The sequence below is a fragment of the Talpa europaea genome (assembly GCF_964194135.1).
Source record: "Talpa europaea genome assembly, chromosome: 15".
NCBI classification, from domain to species: domain Eukaryota; kingdom Metazoa; phylum Chordata; class Mammalia; order Eulipotyphla; family Talpidae; genus Talpa; species Talpa europaea.
In genome coordinates, this window is record NC_140083.1 from 43714368 (window position 1) to 43742016 (window position 27649).

At 35.4% G+C, this 27649-nt stretch overlaps 1 protein-coding gene across 2 annotated transcripts in view; it reads left to right on the top strand.

Annotated features, from left to right (window-relative positions):
* ADAMTS20 (ADAM metallopeptidase with thrombospondin type 1 motif 20) overlaps positions 1–18725 on the top strand; it is a gene marked incomplete at both ends in the record, with an annotated part of 179731 nt that extends 161006 nt beyond the window's left edge. For both annotated transcript variants that reach the window (XM_084256236.1, XM_084256235.1), the window contains 3 exons: positions 1348–1439; positions 11473–11577; positions 18636–18725. In XM_084256236.1, the coding sequence (XP_084112362.1) occupies positions 1348–1439; positions 11473–11577; positions 18636–18725 (287 nt within the window). The remainder of the gene's footprint in view (positions 1–1347; positions 1440–11472; positions 11578–18635) is intronic.
* Positions 18726–27649: the final 8924 nt, after the last annotated feature.

The window sequence follows — 27649 nt, forward strand, 5'->3', positions numbered from 1 at the left end:
GAACAGAACAGGCAGATTGCCAAAAAACACTGCTGAAGGGAGCAGTGGGCGAGACAGGAGAGGCCTGCCACACCATGTGGGATTCTTGCCGGTTGGCAGAGGCTGTAGACAGCTTCACAGTGCAGTGCTCAACCGCCTGCGCCCCCAGGGGAGGCCCATTTAATTATGTTTGATACAATCATAGATGAGATTGTTTTCTTGAATCTTTCTCTTCTTTCTTTCTTCTAGTTAGTTATTTGTATACAGGGATGCAAAAGACTTTTATATACTGATTTTGTGGTTTTTTATGTTTATTAAAACACCATCTATAGATATTGATAGTTGATCTTCTCTTGTATTCCCTTGTATGTTGAAAACTATCTTTATTGAAGTGTCTGGTTTTCAATTTTATCTTCTTTGTTTCTTCCACGTGGTTTATATATAGGATCCTATATTTATAACCTATTTTAAATTGAAAAACATTTTAATATTGAGTTCCTTTTACCAATCCCAATTTTTATTCTTCTTTCCCCTCCTTATTTTCTTTCTTTACTTCTGAATGAGGTTTCTATTTGTTTTAAAGCAGTTTAAAAGGGACTGTTTGAAAAATGTGGAAGCCTGTTTGGAGGAGAAGAATTTCTCCAACTATTGTTGGTGGTGAATTGTTTAAATGCACTGATATACATGCTGTTCATAAGCACTCAAATATTGCTTGGTCATAACTTATTTAGCTTTTAATAATATTTTCTTTTTCAATAATTTTGTTCCTGTCACATTTCCTCTATTTTCAATAGCCACTATGTTATAAAATATAATAAAGTAGTTTTTTAAAGATTTTTTTTATTTATTCATGCAAGAACTGAGGTGTAAGCCAGAGGTATGGGGGTAAAAGGATTCACCAGAGACAGAGTGGGGAGCAAAATAGGCAGATCTACTGAAATACATGGCTGAGGGGAGCAGTGGGCAGACAGGAGAGGTCTGCTGTGCCCTGTGGGTCAGCTACCAGACAGGGGATTTAACTCAGGCCACAGTGGCTCATGTTGCATTGACTGGCAATAGCTTGATAGCACGGAGAATTTAACCCCTGCACCACCAAGGAGCCCAGTATCTAGTTTTTAAAGCAATTGTATATTACAGATGTACCTGCCATTTGAGGGCAATTTTTGAAATGAGCATTTTTGTATTAAAGAAAAATTAGTTTTTGAGAGTTTGATCTATGTGGCATAGGATAACTGAATGGCATTTTTGCTAAAACCTTGAATTCATTATCTAAACATATTTAATAAAATAAAATGAAGACTGCATTTTATAAATATATTAGAAAACATAATGTTTGGATTCTAAAGAGTTCCATTTATTGTTTTCTAGCTACAGACCTTCATTTTGCCCAGACACTATTTGGTAAAGCGGTGCCATATGCCACAGCTGGGGATTGCTATAGCGCTGCCAGATGCCCACAGGTACTTCATAAATTTTTTATTATTTTTCTTCACTATGAATAATAATTATACTTTTTCACTTCATTCACTTTTTTCATGAAAATATTGCAATAAACTTAAGTAAATAAAACATGTAAAACTTCCTAGACATTAAATATTTTAAATGATTGAGATCTTCCATGATAGTTTATATTTAATTTTCCACTTCATTCTTGGAAAATAATGGATGTGTTACAAGGTAGAGGAATGAATCACAAACATGTGAATTTCATGCACTGCCACTAACATCATTTATGTCAGCCTATGGGCTAATACATTGTAGTAACATTTGGAGAACAACTTTCTATTATCTGTGAAATAGTGCATTTCATGTCTGAGTTTACTTCCTTTCATGTCAAGATGTTTCATGTCCTGCGCTTATCCTTTATTTCTGGAGATGTCTTTATACATTTTTTGACATCTTTATGCTTTCCAATATAGAGTGTACTTTCTAGAAGAAAAATTTCCATTTCGCTTTTAACAAGGTGTTTTATAAAGTCTGTGTGAATAACACTTTTGTGATAAAATAGAGAGATATAAACTAGATTCATATAACATTGTTAGATTCACAACTAATTGAGAAACAATGATAAGAGGTAGTAATGAATATATTGATTTCATTTGGAAGAGAAAATAGATAATGGTTTGCCATAACTATCTTCTGTAAATTTCCTTTTATCAGTTCACCAGTCCGCTTAGGAAAAGCTACAGAATTTTCTTATCACTTGACTTTCCCCTTAGAAAAAGCTTTGTCTAATTCTCTTGGATATAGAGGTAGAAACCACTTATGGGTGTGACACCTGTTCTCTGTAGGTAGGATGCGTGGGTTGGTGGTACTCCTTGGTCTTCTTGGCTTGTCCTTTTCAGCATGAAACCTCTGTCCCACTGGTGATTTTGATGGGAGTGATTTGGACTTTGTGTCCTTGGTCTGCCATAATTATAGTAGATCCTCTGTTCTGTGATCAGGTACTGAGTAAAAGATTGGAGCTTCAGATTATATTAACTATTTTTGGTTTGCTATGACCATTCTTGGTTATATTTGCTTGAGTGTGTGTCCCACAGAGGTGGGTAAGGTGAGAAATACTGTTGGTTTGTACCTCCCAGGAAGAAGCCTTAGTCCTAACAAGGAGTTTGAAGAAATGGAATTGTCTATTTCCAGATGCACCCATGAAAAGTAGTCATCTTGCTGGGGGGAGGGGGAAGAGAGGACAGGTTGTGGTTTAAATATCACAGATGCTTACTGTTCTAACCCGGATTTCATAGATTTTCTTGAATAAATGTCTCTCCATTTGTTGTATAACTCTAGGACATTTCCTAGAGACTTTAAATGGTTGCTGTATTTTATAATTTTTTAAACAATTACATTTGTTCTATTGGAGTGAATCTATAAGGCTTGTCAAGTTGCCATTCCAGAATTGTTTCCTCTCTAGGCTGAAATTTTAAATTCAACTAAGGAAACTGCAGCGGAATCCCATATACCCATTCATTCCTACTTCTCTCATATCCATCTATTATGTGATTGTTCTATCTTCCAGAAACAGTCTCTCTGACATGTGTCTTCTGTCCAGTTCCTTCCCAGAACTGCCCTTCCCTTAATGAACTTCCCCTTCTGAAATTTATACTATATCTCTTTAGATACCTATTCTAAAGTTAAGGATGTATAATTGAAACTTTTAGTATTCAAAATAATCATTTCCCTCAAATATAAATTTTTAAATAGCACTTGGATTTTGATCCTGTAAAATAAGATTATTCATTCTCCAATGGTTAACCCATGTCAAGACTGGACACCTTTTTCCAATAACCCATCCTCTTTCTTCGCTATGCCTACTGACTATATACTTATGTGATTAGAAAAAATAACTTGAGAATGTGATCTAGAGATGTGAACAGTTAGCTGATGCAAGGTCTCATAGATGCAGTTATTTTGGAAAGTTGACAAAGTTCTGGGAATCTTGTCCTTGTCATTACATGTTGAATTGAATAAGGTTATTCAATGAGAAACCAATAAAATTTACAAGAGACTGGTAGACAAGTTAATTAAATAACTGGTAAAGGAATCAAACTCCTTTAATCTCATTAATGAACTTTCCTTACAGGAAATATCTTAACAGAATGCTTCTCAGTGTGTGGGATCTGAATTAGAGATATAAATACAACAGGATTTTAAATAAGACAGTTATTTTCATTTCTTTCTAACTCACTTTCTTCACTTTCTGTGTAGCTCCACTTATAACCTTAAAGTATCTTGACAAAATTACATAGCTGTAAATTAAATATTTGTAATTGAAGATCCTTAAGAAAATAAGAAGCAGGATCAGTAATAAAATGCTCCTCTCTGGCAATCCTAGTGAGATACCTCCCTCTCAAATTTCTCTAGGCATTTTTGCAATGCAAAAAATCTGTTTCCAAAATTCATAGCTATCAGCAGAGCTATGCCCACTATACTCAATCTGTATTGAACCACCCAAGATTACTGTTAACAAAACGCAAACTGCTTAGTGTTCTTGGGATGTTCTGTAGAATATATAAACCAAATTCTTTGTTAAGTTACACAACATTTGCATGAATACTATCCAGATGTTCGATGTCACAGAAAGGAGTTCTTCTGTTGTTTAGGACTCATCAAAACCACATCCTCTGTGTTTGCCTATGACAGGTTACTCCTGGACATAAATACTAAAAAAGAGAATGGAAACATGTGAAACTCTTTTTTTTTTAAGATTTATTTATTTATCCATAAAATCACTGGGTACAGTCAGAAGCGCGGGAGGGTGAGAGAATTCACCAGAGCCAGAGCGGGGAACAGAACAGGCAGAGAGACGAAGTACACTGCTTGGGGGAGCAGTGGGTGGCAGGAGAGGTCTGCACGCCTGTGGGGCCCTTGCCCAGCAGCCGGGGATCGAACCGGCGCTGCAGAGGCTGCGGGCAGATTTGCAACCCAGCGCTCAACCGCTGTGCCACCGGGAAGGCCCCCAAACATGTGAAACTCTTTATGGAAAATAAACATTACAATATAAGCTGAAGTTAAGGATTGTGATGTGACTTTAGAATACATATATCAACAATGAAATAAAGAGTTTTTTACTTTTCTCAGAACCTCAATTTATAACAAAAAATAAAACACCAAATGTGTATCTCTAACTGGTTTGTAACTAATATTGATTATATAAAAGTAAAAAACATGACCACATTCAGAGCCCATTTTTGAGAATTTTAAAATCTGTATTCTTTATTTTATTATTATTATTATTATTTTAAAGATTTATTGTATTTATTTATGCATACAAGAACTGGGGTCTAGGCCAGAGGTGCGGGGGTCGAGGGGACTCATCAGAGACAGAGTGGGGAGCAGAGCAGGAAGATTGACTGAAATCTACTATGGAGTGAAGCATCAGGCAAGACAGGAGAGGTCTGCTGAGCCATGTGGGTCAACCCCCTGGCCAGGGATCAAACTCAGGCTCTCGCAGTGAGACTCAACCCATAGGCCACAAGGGAGGACCTTTTATTTTCCTATGAGAAATAGGAAATAGGAACATGGTATATGTTTGTTTGCTTTTACAAGAAATTACCGAACTGTTTTTTATAGAATGGTTATCCCATCTTATATTCCTACGAGCAAAAATTAAAGTTCTGGTTGCTCTGTTTCCTTATCAGTACTTTGTATTGTGAAGTTTTTGTTTGTTTCCCCATTTCAGTGGTACCTCACTGTGGTTTTAATTTGCATTTCCCTAATGGCTAATGATGATAAGTCTCTTTCATGTGCTGTTCTGCCATCTTTGGTAAAGTATACATGCAAGTCTTTTACCCACTTTCAAAGTTGGATTATTTTCTTACTCTTGAGCTTTGAGTGTTCTTTATATATTCTGGATACAAGTCTTCCTGGATATATTTCCAAATATTTTCTTCAAATCTGAAATTTACCTTTTCTTTCTCTAAAGTGTCTTTCATAGAGCAAAATTTTTGATTTTAGTGAAGTATAATATATAATTTTGTCCTTTATGGGATGGGCATTTAGTGTCATACTTAAGAACTCTTTAACACAGTTACACAGATTTCTCCTGTTATTTGCACAAACATTTATAGTCATGTTTTACAACAGACTTATGTTGAATTTTGAATTAATTTGTATGAGGTCTAAGGGGTTGAATATATTTATCCAATTGTCCTAACACCATTTTTTTACTTCTAAATTTTTATTTTTTATATATATTTTTTTACATCATTTTTCATTTTTGCACAATGTAGGATTTTCATCTTGGTTATAGTCCCCATACAATTCTCACCACCCTTGTTTATTAAAAAAGATAACATTTTCATCATTTATTTGCCTTTCCACCTTTGCCAAAAATTAATTGGATTTTTATGTGGGTCTATTTCTGGGATGTCTATTCTGTTCCACTGGTATACATTTCTTTCTTTTTTATCAAATTTTAAATTTTCTTACATTGCTGTTCATTTTTGTACAGTATTTGATTTCTCTCCTCAGGTGTAACTCCTGTAAGTCTCCCACTACCACATCACCTGTGAACTGTCATCACAGTCCCTCATAGTCTTCCAGCAGTGTGGGAATGCAAACTGGTCCAGCCACTATGGAAAGGTGTGTGGGGGGCCCTCAAATTATTAAAAATTGATCTACTATATGGCCCAGCAATTCCACTCTTAGTAATCTGACCAAAGGACACAACACATGAATTCAAAAGGAAACCTGCACTTCTATGTTTATTGCAGCACTATTTACAATAGCCAAGATATGGAAACAACCTAAATGCACAAAAACAGATAAATGGATCCATGTCTCTCTCTTAACCAACATACCACTGTCTAGGATATGACAGTTTTATAAGAGTTAAAATAAGGTAGCATGGTCCCTGCAACCGTGTTCTCTTTTTTTTTTCAAACTTGTTTTAATTAGTTTAATTCATTTGTTTTTCCATATAAATTTTAGAATCAGTTTTCTATATGTATGGAAACTTCTGGTGGAATATTTATTGGAATTGCATTATAGATACAGATCCCATACATAGTAAAATTTGTAAATTCATGTAAAATAATGTGAAACCGTGATTAATGAGTGCATATGAACCAAGTAGCCAGTTGAAGAAGTAGAACATTAAAACGTGCATCTACCTATATACTTCTCTTCTACCTTTTTTTTTAAAGATTTATTTATTGATACAAGAACCTGGGTACAGGCCAGATGTGCGGGAGGGTGAGAGGATTCACCAGAGACTGAGCAGGGAACAGAACAGGCAGACTGATGAAATACACTGCTGAGCGGAGCAGCTGGTGAGTCAGGAGAGTTCTGCTGCACCATGTGGGATTCTTGCGGCCGGGATCAAACCCAATCTGCAGAGGCTGCAGACAGCTTTACTATGCAGGCACTCAACCCCCTGTGCCACCAGGGAGGCCCCTCTGTTCTATCTTATATCCATAATTAGTTTTTCTTTGATGCAGTCAGTTGCTTTCAATTTGATTGAAATTTATTGAATTCCTAGATCATTTGAATCACCTTAATTTCCACTTGTGATATAACTATTATTTTTTATTTTTTATTTATTTTATTTTTTACATATTTTAATTTTTTTAATTTTATTTTTATATTCCCCATATATTTGCAACCCCCTTATTTTGACCCCAACCCCTCCTTTCCCCACTCTCCCCCCATAGTGTGTCTCTGGTTCATAGTTGTTTGTTGATTTTGATTTTTTCTTTCTGATAGCTATTATTTTTCCGGGTCCCTTATTTAGGTTTTCTAGTTTCCTGCTATGAGTGAGACCATCCGGTATTTTTCTTTTTCTTTCTGGCTTATTTCGCTGAGCATGATCCCTTCCAGCACCATCCATGTTGCTGCAAATTGCATGTGTTTATCTTTTTTAAATGCTGAGTAATATTCCATGGTGCATATGTGCCACATCTTCTTGATCCAGTCATCTATTTTGGGGCATCTGGGTTGTTTCCAAAGCTTAGCTACTATAAATAGTGCTGCTATAAACATAGGGGTGCAGGTGCTCTTTGGAATTAATGTTTCTGTGTCCTTTGGATAAATACCTAGGAGTGGAATTGCTGGATCATATGGAAGCTCTATCTTTAGTAGGTTGAAGAATCTCCATACAGCTTTCCATAGTGGTTGGACCAGTTTGCACTCCCACCAGCAATGCAGGAGAGTTCCTTTTTCTCCACATCCTCACCAACATTTGTTGTTGCTAGTTTTTTTAATATGTGCCATTCTCACTGGTGTGAGATGGTGTCTCACTGTATAACTATTAAAATTTTACTTATTGTGGTAATCTCTTCTAAAAAATATCAAGAGAGTAGAAGAGGTAAATTTCATCTTAGATTTTAAAAATATACCTTTTTAGTAGCTCCTATGTTGAACTAATTTTTCATGTTAAAGACTAGGTTTAAGGAGATTTAAATTCTATTATTGATGAAGTCTTAGAATTGAATTAATCAATGAAAACATTCATGCAATCATTTATTACTACTGAAGTTTCATAGAAATGCACTTGTAAATTTTTATGGCCCCTATAATTCTCTGCATTGCACATACACTCTTACTTATCAGACTTTTTCCAGTTTCATTGGAATATAATTATAATATATATATTTAAAGCATACAACATGATTTGATATATATGTCTATATATTAAAAAATGATTGCCATAATAATTTAGTTGCTTCACAGTTAGAATTTTTTATTCTGATTAGAACATTGAAGATCTACTGTCTTAGAAACTTTTAAGTATACAATACAGTATTGTTGGCAATAGTCACCATGCTGTACATTGCATTCCAAGAACTTATTCATTTTATAAATGGAAGTTTGGAATTTTTCTACCCTTCATTCATTCTACCCACCACCTCTGGAAACCAGACACCTATTCTTCGCTTAGATTTAGTGAGACCTGTATCTGCACTCCCATCAGACTTAACGCCATGTCTGCACTCACCTAATTTTGAACAAATGAATAAAATGTATCAACATCATCCAAAATTTCAGAAGAATTCTGATTATTTATTTGAGATTATATCATATTGCTTCTTTTTTAATAAATTATTTTCTTTTATATAATTCTTACATAATTTTTCATTTTTGCATAATGTATACATTTTCATTTTGGTTATATTCCCCATACAATTGCCACCCCCTTTTTCTGACCCTAATCCCTCTTCTTCTCCTCCTGCCCCCCACTGTAGTGTGTGTCTGGTCTATAATTGCTTATTGATATTTATTTTTACTTTATTGCTATGAGTCTTTTTCCTGGTCTCTTATTTAGGTTTTCTAAATTCCTGCTATGAGTGAGACCATCCAGTATTTTTCTTTTTCTTTCTGGCTTATTTCTCTGTATTGTATTGCTTCTTTTTTTTTTTAAGATTTATTTTTTTATTCATACAAGCACTGGGTATAGTCAGAAGTGCGGGAGGATGAGAGAATTCACCAGAGCCAGAGCAGGGAACAGAACAGGCAGACTGATGAAATACACTGCTGGGGGGAGCAGCGGGCACAGCAAGAGAGGCCTGTATGCCATGTGGGACCCTCGCCTGCGGCTGGGGATGGAACTTCGCAGCCCAGCGCTCAACGGCTCCACCAGCAGGGAAGGCCCCTGTATTGCTTCTTAATGAAGATGAAGAACAGAAGAAAAGCCCATGAAACTCAGTCTAGAGAAATGGAATGATATTTCTGAACCCAGCTGTTTGTGTTAATGACCATCGGTCTCTCAGTAGTCAGTGGGATCTTTTTCTTTCATGTCTAATGTATTTGAATACTTCCAGTCAACCTTGAGCAAAGAGATAAAGAATAAATGAAATTAGAATGTTAAGTTGTGGGACCAGCCTGAACACTCAATAAGTGACTGCTTGCCAGAAACCTATATCACAGGATATATTTCCATGTTTGAGGAATTTGATTTGGTGCGAAGCTTATTTGTGACAGGTGGTTGAAAGTTTCCAGTGAAAAAGCTATGTTAGATCATGTATCATAGTGTCTCAGACTTAGTTCTCATTCAAGTATTAACATAAAATGCTAATGTATCTGGTATTAACATCACTCATTATCATGGAAAATGAAAGGTCTAGAGGTCTATTTATATATTTACCTTTTAGATTTTTTTTTTTTTTTGTTGATGTAACATTGGTTTACAATGTAAGGGGATAGGTTCACATCTCTGATGTGACTTTTGGTTTTAAGTTATAAAGGACATAATACTGCTAAAAAATCTAGGTTAATACATAAAATTTATCTATAATTATTTTTGGTAATGGTATTAATTCATAGATCAATTATTTAAGAAATCTTTGCTTTCTTAAGATATTTCAGTCTTAGGCCATTGGAATACTGTGATGTGATCAAAGAATGTTAAAGATCTAAAAATTAACAAAAATGTTAATTTTGCTGAGTTAGTGTGTACCTCTACTTTTCAAAGTGTAAGTCGATAAAATCACATCAATGTGATATAAATTTTACTAATTTTAATTACACATTTTCTCAATCAACAAATATTTAAAGTTCAATTCTTTTTTTTAAAGATTTATTTATTTATTTTATACAAGAACTGGGGTACAGGCCAGATGCGTGGGAGGGTGACAGGATTCACCAGAGACAGAGTGGGGAACAGAACAGGCAGATTGACCAAAGTACACTGCTGAGGGGAGCAGCCAGCAAGACAGGAGAGGTCTGCAGCACTATGTGGGACCCTCGCCGTCGGCTGGGATCGAACCCACGCTGCAGAGGCTGCGAACAGCTTCACAGCGCGGCGCTCAACAGCCTGGGCCACCAGGGGAGGCCCTTTAAGGTTCAATTCTTTTTTTTTTTTTTAAATAATAAATTTTATTTTTATATTCCCCATACAATTTCAACCCCCCTATTTTGACCCCAATCCCTCCCCTCCCGCCACCCACCCCCCCCAAAAGTGTCTCTGGTTCATAAATTTTTGTTGATTTTGATTTTCATTTTCTTATAGTTATTCATTTTCTTAAAAAGATAGTCTGAAATGTTTTGACACGGAAAGAAGATTCTTATACTTGAAAATCATTCTATCATCACACCACTAGGGGGCTCACAGACCTTGAATGTAAATCATGTGATATCACATGTTCACACGTGCTTGTAGATACTTAACAAGCACAAAATAGCCAGGAGAATAATGTCATAATCAATGTTTTTGTGTGATGGGTTAAGGAATGATTTTTTTTTTTTACCACAAAGGGAAGGACATTATAACAGAGGATTCTAGAAAATATACTAAGCAGTGTTAACTTATCACAGAAGTTAGTAACAAGGGGTTAAAAATTGAAACTGGAGAAATGCTAAAATCTGACAATTATTAGTTCCTGTAAATATCCTTCTGGAAAGATGTGCTACAGAATAATTAGTTCTTGCAGTCCAGTTGAAGAGTCTCACTGTAGCATAGAAATTCTTTAGTACATGTAGTATTAAGTCAGCTATGTCTTGTAATCAATTTTAAAATTCTTTGGCGGATTCATTTCCAATAGAGTTCTATCAATATGGTTTCATTTTAGGACTTTGTTCAATTTTGTTTTTTAATTTCTGGTCATCTTCCCAGGTAGAATTTTTAAGGTTTATTTATTTTTTGTGGTTGGGGTGGGGTAGAAGAACTGGGGTGTAGGGCAGAGGTGCAGGGAGGTGAGAGTATTTATCAGAGACTGAGCAGGGAGCAGAACAGGCAGATCTACTGAAATATATTGCTGAGGGGAGCGGTGTGTGAGATAGGAGAGGTCTGCTGTGCCATGTGGGTCAGCTTCTTGGCCAGGGATCAAGTTCAGGCCTTAGTGGACCACCAGGCCACGAGGGAGGCCCTGGGATTTGTTCAAGAACTTTATGCATGTCTTCAAAAATAAGAACTTTTTTAGGGTTATATGCATATTTCCCCTGTGTGTATACCTTTTCAAATTTTGTATAAATTTCACACTCAAGATGCTTATAGCCAAGAACATTCTTAAATATTTTATAAAAATCCATTATTTCTTTTTGTTTGCCTTGTTTACAACCCAGGGACAATTCAGCATTAATTTGGTAGGAACTGGGATGAAGATATCCAGCACGGCAAAGTGGCTTGCCCAGGGCAATTACGCCTCTGTCATCATACACAGATCACAGGTAAGTCTTGCTAAACAAGAAGGTCTGTGACAAATATATTTGTGCTAAGAGCTAGCATTAAAGATCCTCTATCTTAAAATTAGAGTTCTTCAAAGTGAATGGCGAATGATTTGTTGTATATAATGAGGTATATTACGTATCATGGGGAATTATATTAACTTATGAAATTATGGAATTGAATTGATGCTTGTTTGTGCACATATAGAAGTTTTATGCACATACAAATTAATTACAAGTTGCAGATCTCTGAACCTAAAATATCAAACGTAGAGCATATAGATTTTATCTTACAGGAGTTTGGGGCTAATGAGTTGACATGCATGTACTTCAGAAAGAGCACCATTCATTTTTTTTTTTCCGATTTCATTTATTTATTTATTTTGAATGTATTTATTTTGAATTTATTTATTTATTTTCTTACATTGTTCATTTTTGTACAATATTTGACTTTTCCCCTCAGGTGTAGCCCCCATAAATCTCCTACCATTGCATCACGTGTGACTATCACCATAGTCCCTTCTAGGGACTGGTACTCTTTCCTCCCATATTTTGACCCCTCTCCTGCTGGATGCTTCAGATCTATGGCCAGCTTGCAAGTTTCGTCTTTTTCCTGACCCTTTTTTGGGTTCTTCTATATCCCCCCTATAAATGAAACCATCCACTATTTCTCTATTTCTTTCTGATTATTTCACTTAGCATCATCTCTTCCAGCTCCATCCATTCTTTAATAATTGAAGGCTTTAAAGGTTGTAGGTTTTATTATATCAAGGTAAGGGGAAAATTTGCGATTTAGTTACTTTGATTTTGTGTTTGTGGTATGTTAGAGCCATTTGTCTTTCAACAATTATCCTTCATAGTTTCTTCAAGAATTATGACTATTTTTTATGATTTATGTCTATTTTCCTGTATCTGAATCTAGATAACATTACTAGATAACATTATTATGCTAGAGGCTTCCACCTCTAGCATATGTATTATATAATATACAAAGAAGCCACTTAATTTTGCTGCTGGTGTGCTGTTCTAGGTATACATGTTGATATGTCTTCTTTCACAGTAAATCAGGATCTAGGTCTCGCTAGATTGCACATAAATCAGCACTCTCCAAGCTTCTGCCCACTCTAGTATTTCATGGTTTTTCTCTCTCTGATAAATCTGATTACTGTTACACTCCAAGTTATATGAATATTATTTGTAAATAAAATTGAATGGCCTTTAAAACTATTTCTGAAATCTCTGAAACTGGGGCTCACCAATGAAAGAATATTAATTTTTATTATTTTTGTCATATGGGTAAGCAGTAGGTTTTTGAAACAGCTGGCTATTTATCTTTAAATATTTACTAGTCATAATTAAGTCTAACCCCTATTGGAAGAAAAATGGGAATTACATTCTGAACAGGTATAAATGTGGAAAACTCAGTATAATTTTCTGAACTTAGGCAGCTTTGAAATCTCTTTTGATTAAATGTAAAGACTGAACTCAGATCTCCAGTATATCAACATATGAATATTTAGTGCAGTCACTCCTCATTTTCTATTTAAGTCTAAGATTAATTATTTATTTAACTGAATTTCTACCTAAATTGTAAGTGTTGCAAATGAACATATTCCCTAAAATCTGATGCCTGATATGAAACTTAGGCTTGCAAAATCCAATTATCATATGGAAATGCACTTATATTTTCATTTGCCAACAAATTTAATTAAGCTTAAGATTTTACTTAATCTTCTCCAAAGAAACACTATGGGCAAGGAGGGAGTGGAGGGATATAGTCAACAGACTCCAAGACAATAAATGTGAACCAAGAATACTCTATCCTGCAAAGCTTTCCTTCCTCTATAAAGAAAGATTAAGGACCTTCCCAGACAAACAGAAACTCTGGAATTTCATTATGACTAAACCCCCACTCCAAAAAATACTATAGGGAGTCATAAAGCCAGAACCAACAGAGGGATGAATAACAATGAAACAAGGCCAAAAAAAAGAAAAGAAAGTTATTAAAAGAATAAATAAATAAAATCAGAGGAAAGACAAACAAAATGGCAAATACAGACACTAACATATCAATAGTAACTCAATGTAAATGGACTAAACTCTTCAATAAAAAGACATGGAGTCACTGCCTAGATTAAGAAACAAAACCCAACCTTTTGCTGTCTTCAGGAAACACATTTAACTACAAAAGATAAAAATAGACTGAAAGTAAAAGGATGGAAAATAATCCTAAAAGCAAATAGACCAAGAAGAAGGCAGGAACAGCTATACTTATATCAGATAAAACGGATTTCAAACTCAAAAAGGTATAAAGAAACCCCAACGGTCTACATCATGATCAAGGGGACAATACTTCAAGAAGAAATAACACTTGCTCAGCAAAATAAGTCAGAAGGAAAAAGAAAAATACCAGATGGTCTCACTCATAGCAGGAATTTAGAAAACCTAAATAAGAGACCAGGAAAAAGACTAATCAATACAAAGTAAAAATCAAAATCAACAAGCAACTATAAACCAGAGACACACTATGGGAGGGGGGCAGGGGAAGGGCGGGGAAAGGAAGGACTAGAGTCAAAATAAGGGGGGAGGTGCAATTATATGGGGAATATAACCAAAATGAAAATGCATACATTGTGCAAAGATGAAAAAATATGTAAGAATTATATAAAATAAAATATTTAAATATAAAAAAGAAGCAATAACACTCATTAACATATACTCACCCAATGAAGGAGCACCGAAATATATCAGACAACTGTCATCATCTCTGAAAACAGACATCAGAGAAAACACATATGTAGTAGGAGACTTCAACACACCACTATCAAAAATGGATGGATCAATGAGACGAAAAATAAGTAAGGACACTAAAGCTCTAAATAAGGATCTAGATCATGGGCTTACAGACATCTATAGAACACTAAATCCCAAAAAAATCTGAGTACACATTTTTCTCAAGTGCACAAGGATCATTCTCCAGGATTGATCATATACTGGGACACAGGACAAACATCAACAGATACACCAAGATTGAAATCATACCAACCATCTTCTCTGATCACAAAGGCATCAAACTAGAAATAAACCATAAAAAGAAGGCAAAGAACTCTGCTACCTCCTGGAGAGTGAAACCAATACTACTGGAAGACCACTGGACTAATGAGATCAAAGAAGAAATTAAAAAAATACTTTGAGTTGAATGACAAGGAGGACACCACTTTCCAGAAAGTATGGGATGCAGCAAAAGCAGTAAAAAGAGGAAAATATATAGCAATAGAAGCTCACATCAAGAAGAAAGAAAGAACTCAAAGAAACAACCTAATCTCCAAGCTCAAAGAACTAGAAAAAACAACAACAACAACAAAAAAACCAAAACCAGCAGAAGAAAAGAAATAATTAAAATCAAAGCAGAAATAAATGAAATCTCAACTAAAAAAACAATCCAAAAGATCCATGAAACCAAAAGCTGGTTCTTTGAAAAAATAAATAAAATAGACAAACCCCTAGCCAGGCTCACAAATGAAAAATGGGAGAAAGCACAAATAAATAGGATCACAAATGAAAGAGGAGAAATCACAACAGACACAGCAGAAATCAAAAGAGTAATCAGAAACTACTATGAACAGTTATATGCAAACAAGTTCAGCAATCTAGAAGAGATGGACAAATTCCTACAACTCTACAATCACCCAAAGCTAGATAAAGAAGAAATAGAACACCAAAACAGACCAATTACAAGCAGCAAAATTGAAATGGTAATTAAAACGTCCCCAAACAAAAGCCCAGAACCAGATGGATTTACAAATGAATTCTATCAAATGTTCAGAAACAAATTAGTGCCTATCCTTCACAAACTCTTTCAAAAAATTGAGAAGAAAGGGATAATACCAAACACATTCTATGAAGCCAACATTACCCTAATACCAAAACTGAACAAGGACAGCACAAAAATAGAAAACTACAGGCCAATTTCTCTAATGAACACAGATGCAAAAATCCTCAATCAGAATCTGACAATGTATCCATAATATAATTCACCACTACCAAGTAGGATTTATTCCAGGGACACAAGGATGGTTCAGTATCCAAAAATCAATCAATGTAATCCAACATATCAACAAAAAGAAATATAAAAACCATATGATAATATTAATAGCTGCTGAGAAAACTTTCGACAAAGTACACCACCGATTTATGATAAAGGCCCTTGAACTTCTCAGGATACAAGTAACATACCTCAACATCATAAAGGCCATATATGACAAGCCCATAGCCAGTATCATTCTCAATGGTGAAATGCTGAAAGCAATTCCATTAAGATCTGGAACAAGACAAGGATGTCCACTCTCACCACTGCTCTTCAACATAATACTGGAAGTCCAAGCCAGAGCAATAAGACAAGAGAAAGACTTACAAGCAATGCAAATAGGGGAGGAAGAAGTTAAACTATCACTATTCAAAGATGATATGATAATATACATAGAGAACCCAAAATATCCACAGAAAAACTAATTAAACTAATCAATCAGTTTAGTAAATTGGCAGGATAAAATATCAACACAAAAATCAATGGCCTTCCTATACACAGACAATAAATCTGAAGAAGAAGAAATAAAAAAAAAATCCTTTTTATTATTGAAACAAAAAATATCAAATACTTGTGAATAAACCTAACAAAAGAGGTAAAAGACCTATACAAAGAAAACTATAAAACAATGTTAAAAGAAATAGAAGAAGACAAAAAGAAATGGAAAGACATCCCCTGCTCATGGATTGGAAGAATAAACATTATTGAAATGGCCATCCTACCAAAAGCAATAAACCAATTCAATGCTATTCCAATAAAAATTTCAATGTCATTCTTCAAAGAAATAGAACAATTATTGATGAAATTCATATGGAATCACAAAAAACCCCAAATAGCCAAAGCTCTCCTGAAAAAAAAGAAGGGAATGGAGGCATCACACTCCCAGACTTCAAACTATACCACAAAGCCATAGTCATCAAAACTGCATGGTATTGGAACACGAACAGACCTACAGATCAATGGAATGGAATAGAAAATCCAGAAATAACCCTACAGATTTATGGTCAACTAATCTTTGACAAATTAGCAAAGACTATGCATTGGAGCAAAGAAAGTTTGTTCAATAAATGGTGCTGGGAAAACTGGGTCGCTACATGTAAAAGAATGAAACTTGACCACTACCTCACACCATACACAAAAATCAACTCAAAATGGGTTAAAGAACTAGACATAAGACCTGAAACCATAAAATACATAGAAGGAAATATAGGCGAAACACTACGCGATATTCACATCAAAGACATCTTTACAGACACATCACCCAAAGCAGTGATAGTGAAGGCAAAGATAAACAGCTGGGACTACATCAAAGTAAAGAGCTTCTGCACAGCAAAAGAGACAATAACAAAAACAAAGAGAAACCCCACCAACTGGGAGAACATTTTTGCACCCAACACTAATGATAAAGGACTGATCACAAAAATCTGCAAAGAGCTGATGAGACTCAACAACAACAAAGAAAATAATCCAGTCAAAAAATGGGCAGAAGAACTAAAAAGAAACTTCTCTGAAGAAGAAATGCAAATGGCCAACAGGCATATGAAAAAATGTTCAACATCACTTGTCATCAGGGAAATGCAAATCAAAACTACCATGAGATACCATCTTACACCAGTGAGAATGGCACATATTAAAAAACTAACAGCAACAATTGTTGGCGAGGTTGTGGAGAAAAAGGAACACTTCTGCACTGTTGGTGGGAGAGCAAACTGGTCCAACCACTATGAAAAGCTGTATGGAGATTCTTCAACCTACTAAAGACATAGCTTCCATATGATCCAGCAATTCCACAAATAGGTATTTACCCAAAGGACACAGAAACATTAATTCAAAAGGGTACCTGCATCCCTATGTTTATAGCAGCACTATTTACAATAACTAAGCTGTGGAAACAACCCAAATGCCCAAAAATAGATGACTGGATCAAGAAGATGTGGTACATATGCACAGTGGAATATTACTCAGCAATCAAAAAAGATAAACTCATGCCATTTGCAGCAACATGGATGGAGCTGGAAGGGATCATGCTCAGTGAAATAAGCCAGAAAGAAAAAGAAAAATACCAGATGGTCTCACTCATAGCAGGAATTTAGAAAACCTAAAAAGAGACCAGGAAAAAGACTAATTGCAATAAAGTAAAAATCAAAATCAACAAGCAACTATAGACCAGAGACACACTACACTGGGGGGTGGGAAGAGGAGAAGAAGGATTAGGGTCAGAAAAAGGGGTGGGAATTGTATGTGGAATATTACCAAAATGAAAATGCATACATTATGCAAAAATGAAAAATGATATAAGAATTATATAAAATAAAATAATTTATATATAAATATACAAAAAAAAGAAATATGGAAGGTGGTCTAGAGAAAAAAAATCTGTCATATTTTGACTAACCCCTTTACACACCACAGTGGAAAAATTGTTTTTTTAACCTCCTTTTAGTCCTTTTCTAATTGTAATTACAATTTTCAGCCCAATTTTCTCTCGTTTACCAATTTTCCCTATTTTTCTTCAGCCTGTATTTCTAATGCTCCCATGAAATTTTTGAGTTTAGTGAATAGAATATGATTTGTATACAGTAAAGGTCAAGTTTGTGAAATAGCTGTCTTTTATTTAGTCTATGAGAATCTTATATAAAATCATGTAAATATTTGACAGCAAATTGGGAGAGTTTTTAGTAAACACATTGAAACAAATGGATACCTTGACCAAAAAAATATGTGGACTGAGATGAATTATCTACACTACAGTGTGGTTTATAATCATCAAATTGCTAATTCAAATCTTAGGTTATCCAATTCCTGTGACCATGAGCTTGAACTACTCCTGAAATTTGACCTTAAATGTAATTTTTTAAGAAACTTTAGTTAATGATTTCAGCCATGTGTTTCAAAACTTTTGCTTTTTCTGTCTTGCTCATGCAAATACCAGTTTGTTTAAGATTATCCTCTTGTTTCTGCCTCTTATTTTCAGGATGGAACCAAGGTATATGGCAGATGTGGAGGGTTCTGTGGAAAGTGTGTTCCTCATATGGCTATTGGTCTCCCGGTTCAAGTCATATAAACACCCAATAGTAGACAGTATGTCCCCAAGAGAAGACTGTCTCTGAAACATCTATATAAACGGTGCTCATTTCTTTCCTGTTCTCTTCCTGCAAAATGGCTGTGCCTTTTTTGTCCCAAGGTGCTCACTTAGTGATTCAAATCGTTGCTTAATTTTTTTCAAGTTCTCACATTAAAGTTAACGGGCATATGGCTCTAATGAGAAGCCTTTTTAAAGAACACGATAATTTATCATGGGAGATACAGGGTGTTTGAGTGAATTATACAAAAACAATGTTGCTGTTAACTTGGATTGAACCACAGTAATATTATGCCTATAAATACACACGTCAATCTCTATCGTATCCTATTTATAACAAAATGTTTATTCTACTTCTTGTTAAAATGGGGCAATTTTTAAAATTTGTAAAAATTAGGAAAATGAACTTAATCAAACTATAATTATTATTGATCAAGTGACTAGTGAATCAATAGTTACATTTAAAAAGTACATAGCCATTATACTTTCTGCTGATACAGTTTAGATACCCTGTTTCATATTTCTTCTAATTTTTAATAGTGGAATATGGTTTTTCAAATAAAAAACATAGTCCTAAATATGTGGTACAATATCTGTTTATAAAAACATATGCTTGGGCTAACTATGAAATTTTGTGGGTATAATACAGAAGATCTGACATAGAGTTTTATTTAAAACACCTACCTCTAATTTGACTATGCTTACAAGAGCAACAATTTTTTGTATGTTTATATTCTATTATGTCTTTATAACTCATATGTGTATATATCTACTCTTTAAAAATCCATTTTCTCAAATTATATACTATATTTTATTAATGAGTAGAGAAGTAAGAAGATTTAAAATTTTGAAGATCTTATGTTGGTAAACATAAAATTTTGTTTACATCTGCACAATTTTTATTAGAGATGTGCAGGTTATTTTCTATCTGAGGTTTCTCAAAAACAATATAAATTATAATGTAAGAATTAAGTGTTCATGGGCAAATTCTCAGGTATTAAGGGATTTTTTCAGATGGATAATTTAATTGTATATTCTATATTATTATAATTTTCAAGAAATGATAAATAATATTTTTCTAGGAAGACCTACTTTGTAAACCAAAAAAAAAAAGAATCTACTAATAGATTTTTTGTTAGTAAATATAGTATATTAGTTTTATCCACAAAGTTCTTTTTTTCCAGATGCTTATTAGGGATATATTGTACCACAAAAGGTACTAAATTGACTTTGTATCATGAGGTTAGATAAACATTTAGGGATCTCTGTATCAGAAAAGAAGTATTTTGCACTGTGTGCCTTAAACCAGATATAATAAACATTAATATGAAATGTGTAACATTATCTAGAAATGTTCTCCTTTGAAATTAAAGTCATAACTTACAAACATTTAAGTAATAAAGATATTTATGCAATACATTAGCATGTGATTTTCATTTTCATTAGATATAAAAAAGGAATCATTCACCAAAAAAAGTTCATAGCTCTGAAATCACTTCAGAAATTTGAAGTAACAGTCCACTGAAAGTGTTGCATTTGGGATGGAAATACCTCCTTTTGTATTTGTAGATCCCTCTCCTGACACAGGGAATCTGGGTAGGAGACTGACACAAACTTGTAATGCCTTTAAGAGCTTCTGTTCAAGCAAAAAATACCCATGTCGACTCATATTCAATTGGCCAGGACAAATCATCTGAGCAATCCCCTACAGGGCGGGATGGCAGATCTATGGAAACAGGTGAGGACTTGTAATCCTCTACCAGGGGAGAGGCTAGATCTTTGTGAGCAATAATATGTTGGGCTTATCAATCTTCAGTTTTCCTGGAAATTGCCCAAGTCTTCTCCAATGCAATTAAATCAATGGAAATTGCCGCTGGTTGTCAAAGTTGCCACAGGGTTGTCAAAGTTTTAGCCACACCTTGAATGATACAAGATGATCTTCTCCTGTGGGGTACAACATAGTTAACATGTGTGAATGAATAGAGAGTTAAAAATCTGTTCGAGTTTGTACTTTCCAACTGAAAATGACTGGGGAAAAATTAACAATATTTTTAAGGATATTGAACAAAATGTGAAAATTGGGCCTCCCTGGTGGCCTAAGGGTAAAATCACTGTGCTGTCACCACTGTGGCCTGAGTTCAATCCTCTGCCAGGGAACTACCCACATGGGGCACAGCAGACCTCTCCTGTCTCACCCCTGGCTCCCCTTAGCAGTGGATTTCAGTCAATCCACCCATTCCCACCTCACTCCTCCCGGCACCTCTGGCCTATACCCTAGTTCTTCTATGCAAAAAAAGGTGAAATTTATATGAAATGATAAAACACCTTGAATAGCCAAAACAATCCTGAACAGAAAGGAAAAGCATACAGGCATTGCATTGCCCACTTTTTTTTTTCTTTTTTTTTAATTTATTTTTATTTTTTTAGTTGTCTTTTTTTTTTAATATTTATTTATTTATTTATACAAGCACTGGGTACAGTCAGAAGTGGGGGAGGGTGAGAGAATACCAGAGCCAGAGCGGAGAGTAGACCAGGCAGAGCAATGAAGTACACTGCTGAGGGGAGCAGTGGGCAGCAGGAGAGGTCTGCATGCCTTGTGGGACCCTCGACTGGTGGCCGGGGATCGAACCAGCTCTGCAGAGGCTGCGGGCAGCTTCGCAGCCCAGAGCTCAACCGCTGCGCCACTGGGGAGGCCCTGCATTGCCCACTTAAACTGATCTATACGTCAACAGTAATTAAAACACTATGGATGTGGAATACAAAAAAACACCTGGATAAATAAGACAAAGTTGAAAACCCAGAAATAAATCTTCATACATATCAATACTTACTTCATGATAAAGGAGCAATGACTACGCAGTGGGAAAAGGAGAGGTGCTAACCAATGGGGGTAAAAAATCTGGAAAACCACAGGTGGATGAAGAGACATCACATACATTTTAAGGAAAATGAGGGTGGAGCCTTCCAGAGGCCAGACTTGCCTTTTTTTTCAGTGGTACATCTGAAATTTCTTTCATCACAGATATTGACTGATGAGGTATTAAGACCAATTATGTCTTCCAACAGAACTAGGAGGCCCAGAGACAAGGCAATTTTCAAGCCATCATCCTTGCACAGCAAAGACATGGAGGTGAGGGGAGAATGGTCCTATGGGGCAGGAGCAGGAATTGTCAAAGAATTGTGGAACTTGATCTTATATTACAACCAGTCATGTGGGGAATCCAGCACACTTTTGGGTGTCCTGGGCACCTCACCAACAATACAGTTGTTGGTAAGAACTCACGTCAAAATAACCACTCCGTTTCTGATCCTTAATGTCCAGGTGCTCCAGAAAAATAAATCATTTGGTTATGTTCTCTCAGTGCTCTGATTCAAAAGCCTGTCACTTTGAGAGGTTTATATGATCAATTCCTTTTTATTTTGCTGGTTTTCTACACGTGTAAATATTATACATTGTGTATGTATTTTTCCACTCAGTAGAGTGTCTATTTAATTATCTTGTATTTTCTTTTGCTGTATAGAAGCTTTTTAAAATGAGGTAATCCCAATTGTTTAACTTTTGTTTTTAGTTTTTATTATTTCATATTTGCCTTTCTCCTCCTGGCTTGTTTTTTTTTTTTTTTTTTAAACATAGATCTTCCAGCTCTGTCCATGTTGCCACAAATGGCATGTTTTTGTCTTTTTTGCTGGCTCAGTAGTATTCCATTGTGTATATATACTACATCTTCTTGATCCATTCATCTGTTTTTGGGCACTTAGTTTCTTTCTAAAATAGTGTTGGAATGAACATGGGAGAGCAAGTTTCCCTTCTTTAAAGGTAAATAATAAGATCCAATCATACATTACCTTGTCACATTTTCAGGTAGATACCTAGGAGTGCACTTGCTGGGTTATATGGCAGATTTGTTCTTAATCTTTTGAAAAAACTCCATACTGCTTTCCAGAGGGACTGTTTTCTCTTCTTTGTTTTTGTTTTGTTTTGTTTGTTTGTTTGTTTTTGATGCAATCTTTGGTTTTGGGATCAGGAAAGTGTCCTAAATTATGCTTGGTGTCTCCTACACCAAATCCCTGCCTTTGATTCCATTTCTTGGAAGATGTTGAGAAGGATAGATATTAAATCTTCATTGAAAGTTTGATAAAATTCACTAGGTCCGGGTCTTTTGTTCCTAGGGAGATGTTTGAATACTGTTTCAATTTCTGCAATTATGAATAGACTTTTCAAGCTATCTATTTCTTCCTCATTTATTTTTTGAAAGATTTTATGATTCTAAAATTCCATTTCTTCTAGGTTTAATATATAATATAATATAATATAATCTATTGGGATATACTACATCTTTGGATTAAATATGGTTACCAATCAAATCTTGTCATTGAATCAACATCTGACTTCTAAACATGATTGCTATTTTCAAGCATGGAAGGCTTTTCCTTGTTAATTTTTTTTCTCATAATTTAGTTTATGTCTTTTATTTGCCAAGTGTCTAAACCATATTTTCTTTAAAGGTAAGTAATAAGATCCAATCATATATTATCTTGTCACATTTTTTAAGAAGATGAAATTATGATTTTTGTTATAGTTCACTTAACCCTTTTTATTGTAAAGACATCTCTATTTGAAACTTGGAAGAAAGACATGTTTACAACTGACAACAGTGGCATCTGCTGGCCACTCGTAAGTATTCCTCAGCAGAATAAAGAAATCATGTCAAAGTGATTTTCCTCCATAATTTTCTGAAGAGTTGGAGGAGCTACTGATTGCAATGCATTACTCTCTGATTTCTCCTTAACCTAGCAGAGCCACTTATATCCATATGGTGTTCATATCTGTAACTGTATCACATGGACAGACTGGTATTCTTTTCAGGAATTCAATCTGAGAATACTGTAACAATATTAAAAAAAAAAATCAAGTTGTTGGGCCTCTCTGGTGGTGCAAGTGGCTAAGACAACCTATGAAGCTGTCCTGCATCTCTGGCCTGTACCCCAGCTCTTGTATGCATAAATAATCTTTTAAAAAATCATGTTGTTTTCATACAATATTTTCTTTGGATACTATCTTTTTCCTTTTTTCTTTGTTTTTAAAGACTTATTTATTTATGCATGCAAGAACTAGGGTACAGGTCAGAGGTGTAGGGGGGTGAGAGGATTCACCAGAGACAGAGTGGGGAACAGAACAGGCAGATTGACTGAAGTACACTGCTGAGGGGAGTGGTAGACGAGTCAGGAGAGGTCTGCTGTGTCATGTGGGTAGCTCCCTGGCCAGCCAGGGATTGAACTCGTGCTGCAGAGGCTGCAGACAACTTCATAGGTTGCATCTTAACACCTTGTGCCACCAGGGAGGTCTTGGATACTCTTGATGCTCTAAACAAAATTGCAATGGGAACAAGGCTTTGGAAACATCCAGAATTTTAAATCAGGTTTTAATATTAATAAATGTTATAAATGAAGAATTTTAAACCTTTTTTTTTTTTATTGTGTTGACATTGGTTTACAATACTGTAAGTGATTTAGGGGAATATGTTCACACCTCCTCAAAACCTGTCACCTCCCCCACCACCAAAGCACACACTATTCTTTGCTTTAGACCTCTGGCCCCCTTCCCACTTTGTTCATGCTCCCAATCAACTTCCCCTTCTAGTAGCCTCAATTCTGCAGACATATGTCTAGGGTTCGTTTCGCCTTAGTTTTTTCTATTCCTTTGTTTTGTTTTTCTCTCTCCGACATAAGAGTGAAATCATGTGACATTTGTCTTTTTCCTTCTGATTTATTTCACTTAGCATCATCCATTTCAGTTCCAACCACATCGTCACAAATGGCAAGAGCTCCTAGTGTCCCATCATGTTTATGCACCACATCTTCTTAATATAATGCCTCTGTTTTGGGCACTTAGGTTGTTCCCATAACTTGGTTATTGTAAACAGTGCTGCAATGAACATAGCGTGCTTGTATCCCTTCCAATCGTGTATTTGCTTTCATTGAATAAATACATAGGAGTGGAAATTCTGGGCCATACGGTACATCTAAATAGTGTAAATTAAACTTTGGTTTTGAACTTGGATTTGAAATAATTAACTTCTAAGTTATTTTCCATTCCTAAAAGTTTATATGTGTAATTTGTGTCTGGTGCATTATTTGGCACTTGCTACTTGTTATATAAATAAAACAATCTAGAATTTAATGTGAGTAAAACGCACAGTTTTCAGGTGGGGAAGAGATCATCCCTCTTTCACTTTACTATATGGAAACTATTCAATTTACAACAAAAAGTAAAAGTATTACCCTTTCACAATTTAATATCTACTCTTTCAGAGTAAAAATATTGAGCTTTTGGCATGCTTTGCCATTTTCTCACTCATAAGACATACAATATGAACCTCAATATTCTAAATTGTAAAGTGACTAGGAGAAAAGTTGCTCTGCTTACCCTCCTAACATAAAAATTATGAATAAATGAGCTATTGTTTGTGAATATAATTTGCATAGTATAAAGTGCTAACTATCCTTTCAATTTAAATATGGAAATAGCTTTGAAAATATGATAATGAGTAGGAGACAGATTTCAGGGAGCTAGACTTCAGTTCTATTGCTTATATAAGCTCAGATCCTGGAAAATCATTTATTCTTTCCAAATTTCATGAGTGTAGCTATAAATTTGCAATATTCATATTATCTTTCTGTCTGTTAAAAATATAGTCTGTGAAACATTGGCTCTATGTCAGACACATAAGTGGTAAGGATTAATTTTTTTTCACTTTTATATTTTTAATTGTGTTAAAATACACATTAGGTAATACAATTTTAAACATTTTTAAAATATTTTTCAAGTACTATATTCAGTACTTTCATATTTTGGGGCAGTCATTGCCTCTATCCATCTCCAGAACACTTTTTATTTTGCAAAAGGAATCTTTTGAAGAAACCCTATTATACTATGAGCAAACTAAGAAACTGAATATAATAATAACAAATTTCTCTATATTTACCCTTGAGATGACAGAGATCAGGAAATGTGCAAACACACTTCCTTCGGGCACCCAGAGTGAGCATTAATCATTCAAGTCATTCCCTGCTAATCAGCACAGATGTTTACTCAAAATTCTCTTTAGTGTAGTTCCCTGAAGAAATAGGTCCAATTTGTCAAATTTAGCACATCATGGCACACCCCTCTGTTTTCTCTGACCAACCTGTGTGGGATCCCGGCCCTCCTTGTTCTCCAGATTATGTCTTGGTGCCCAGAGTTCTTCCTGCTGGTCCACTAGGAATATAAGAGGGTGGTCCCCACAGGAAGGGGAAGTGCCAGTTTCCCTGTCCCACCCAAGGGTGGATGGGGATCCAGAAGGAGACCTGGAGGAGGCACATGCGTGGAACAGAGACATGTGAAGAAGCTGCGCTTGCTTCTTGGTCCTGGACTCGTTGAAACAGACGTGGGTGAGAGACCCGTGGAGAGGTTAACAATGGCAGCTTTTATCCTGATTTTGATTCTGCTCCTTTTGTCCTAGATGTGCTGAGCCCCTTCTGCCCCTTTCCTGTGGGTCCCCAACAGGAGGTTCCTTAGACATGTGGCAGGCTTTCAGGCCTCAGTGGCCCTATTTTAGGCCAACCCTGTTTAGCTGGACATTTATCCACAAGAGGATGGGTAACTTTGGGTGCTGGATTTGGAAACTATTAATCCCCTTTCTGTATTGCACAGTAATTGTATTAAAGTTCCTTTCTATTGAAGGTCTTACACACTAGAGTCTTAATGCAGCAGATGGCAGAACCTATTTAGAGTGGGCAGTTTTGGGGGTTCTGGGGTGCCCTTCTCCCTGTCTTATAGTAGTGAGAAGAAAAATTGAGTTATTGTTTCTTTGAGATATAGTGGGGCAAGTCCTACATTTGGAATTTGGGTTGGGGTATGAGAAAACTTAACTGAAAAGGAAAGATTCTAGGGCAGAATCTAGAAATCTACAGTAAAGTTAGTTTAAAATCTAGATGGAGACAGACTCTAGAAGACAGTGATGATGTAATTTGTTGTATGGCATCTAAACTGCCCTTTTTATGTTTCACAAATGCCCAGTATAATCCAGTGGAAGGTGTTTTGCAGTGTAGAGGCTGAAAATATCAGATATTTGCTTTCTTGACCATTCTTATGGCTAAGACAGTCACATGACCATGCCTATATCAATTGGAAACACCATTGCTGATCTTAGTCAGAAGTTAGAGATTTCACATTCATAAAAGAATCCAGCCTAAGGATCATGGTGATCCTGGTGATGCCTCTATCCCTGTCCCAGGGACATCAGTGGAAACCCTGGTGCTCATGTCCTGCACCAGTAAAGTAAGGATGCTGTCTCAGTAATCAATATACCAACTATGAGAATAATTTTGGCTTTTTTCATAGCTTCAACTAGCTAAACTTTAGTAACTTGTATTGTCTTCAATAAGGTTCTGCAACAAAGAACAACAAAAAATGTCATTGTATATTCAGTGTTGGTAGATGTAGCTCTCACAATAATGTAGAGGCAGAAGCCTATTTCTAATTCTAACAATATGCCAAATCATAATCCTCATAAGATAGTTCAATTTTTTTTCAAGATCATCATGGTTGTCTTGAGTGTTTAAGACTCTTTTCCTAAATTAAATTTTGGGATAAAGACATATGTTTCACAACTAAGCAAAATAAAAAGCATGGGTCTTAATAGACTTGAGTAAAATTAGAAACCAGGAATTTTCCATAGGAACTAGGCCAGCCAAAATGCCCACTGATAATATACAAGGTTCCTTTTTCTCTCTATCCTCTCCCAAATTTGTTTTTGCTGATTATTCTCAGAGCTATGTTTTTGATTTGTATTTCCCTGAGGATAAGTGATAATGAGCTTTTTTTTTCACTTGCCTCTTTGCCATCTATATGTCTTCTTTAGAGA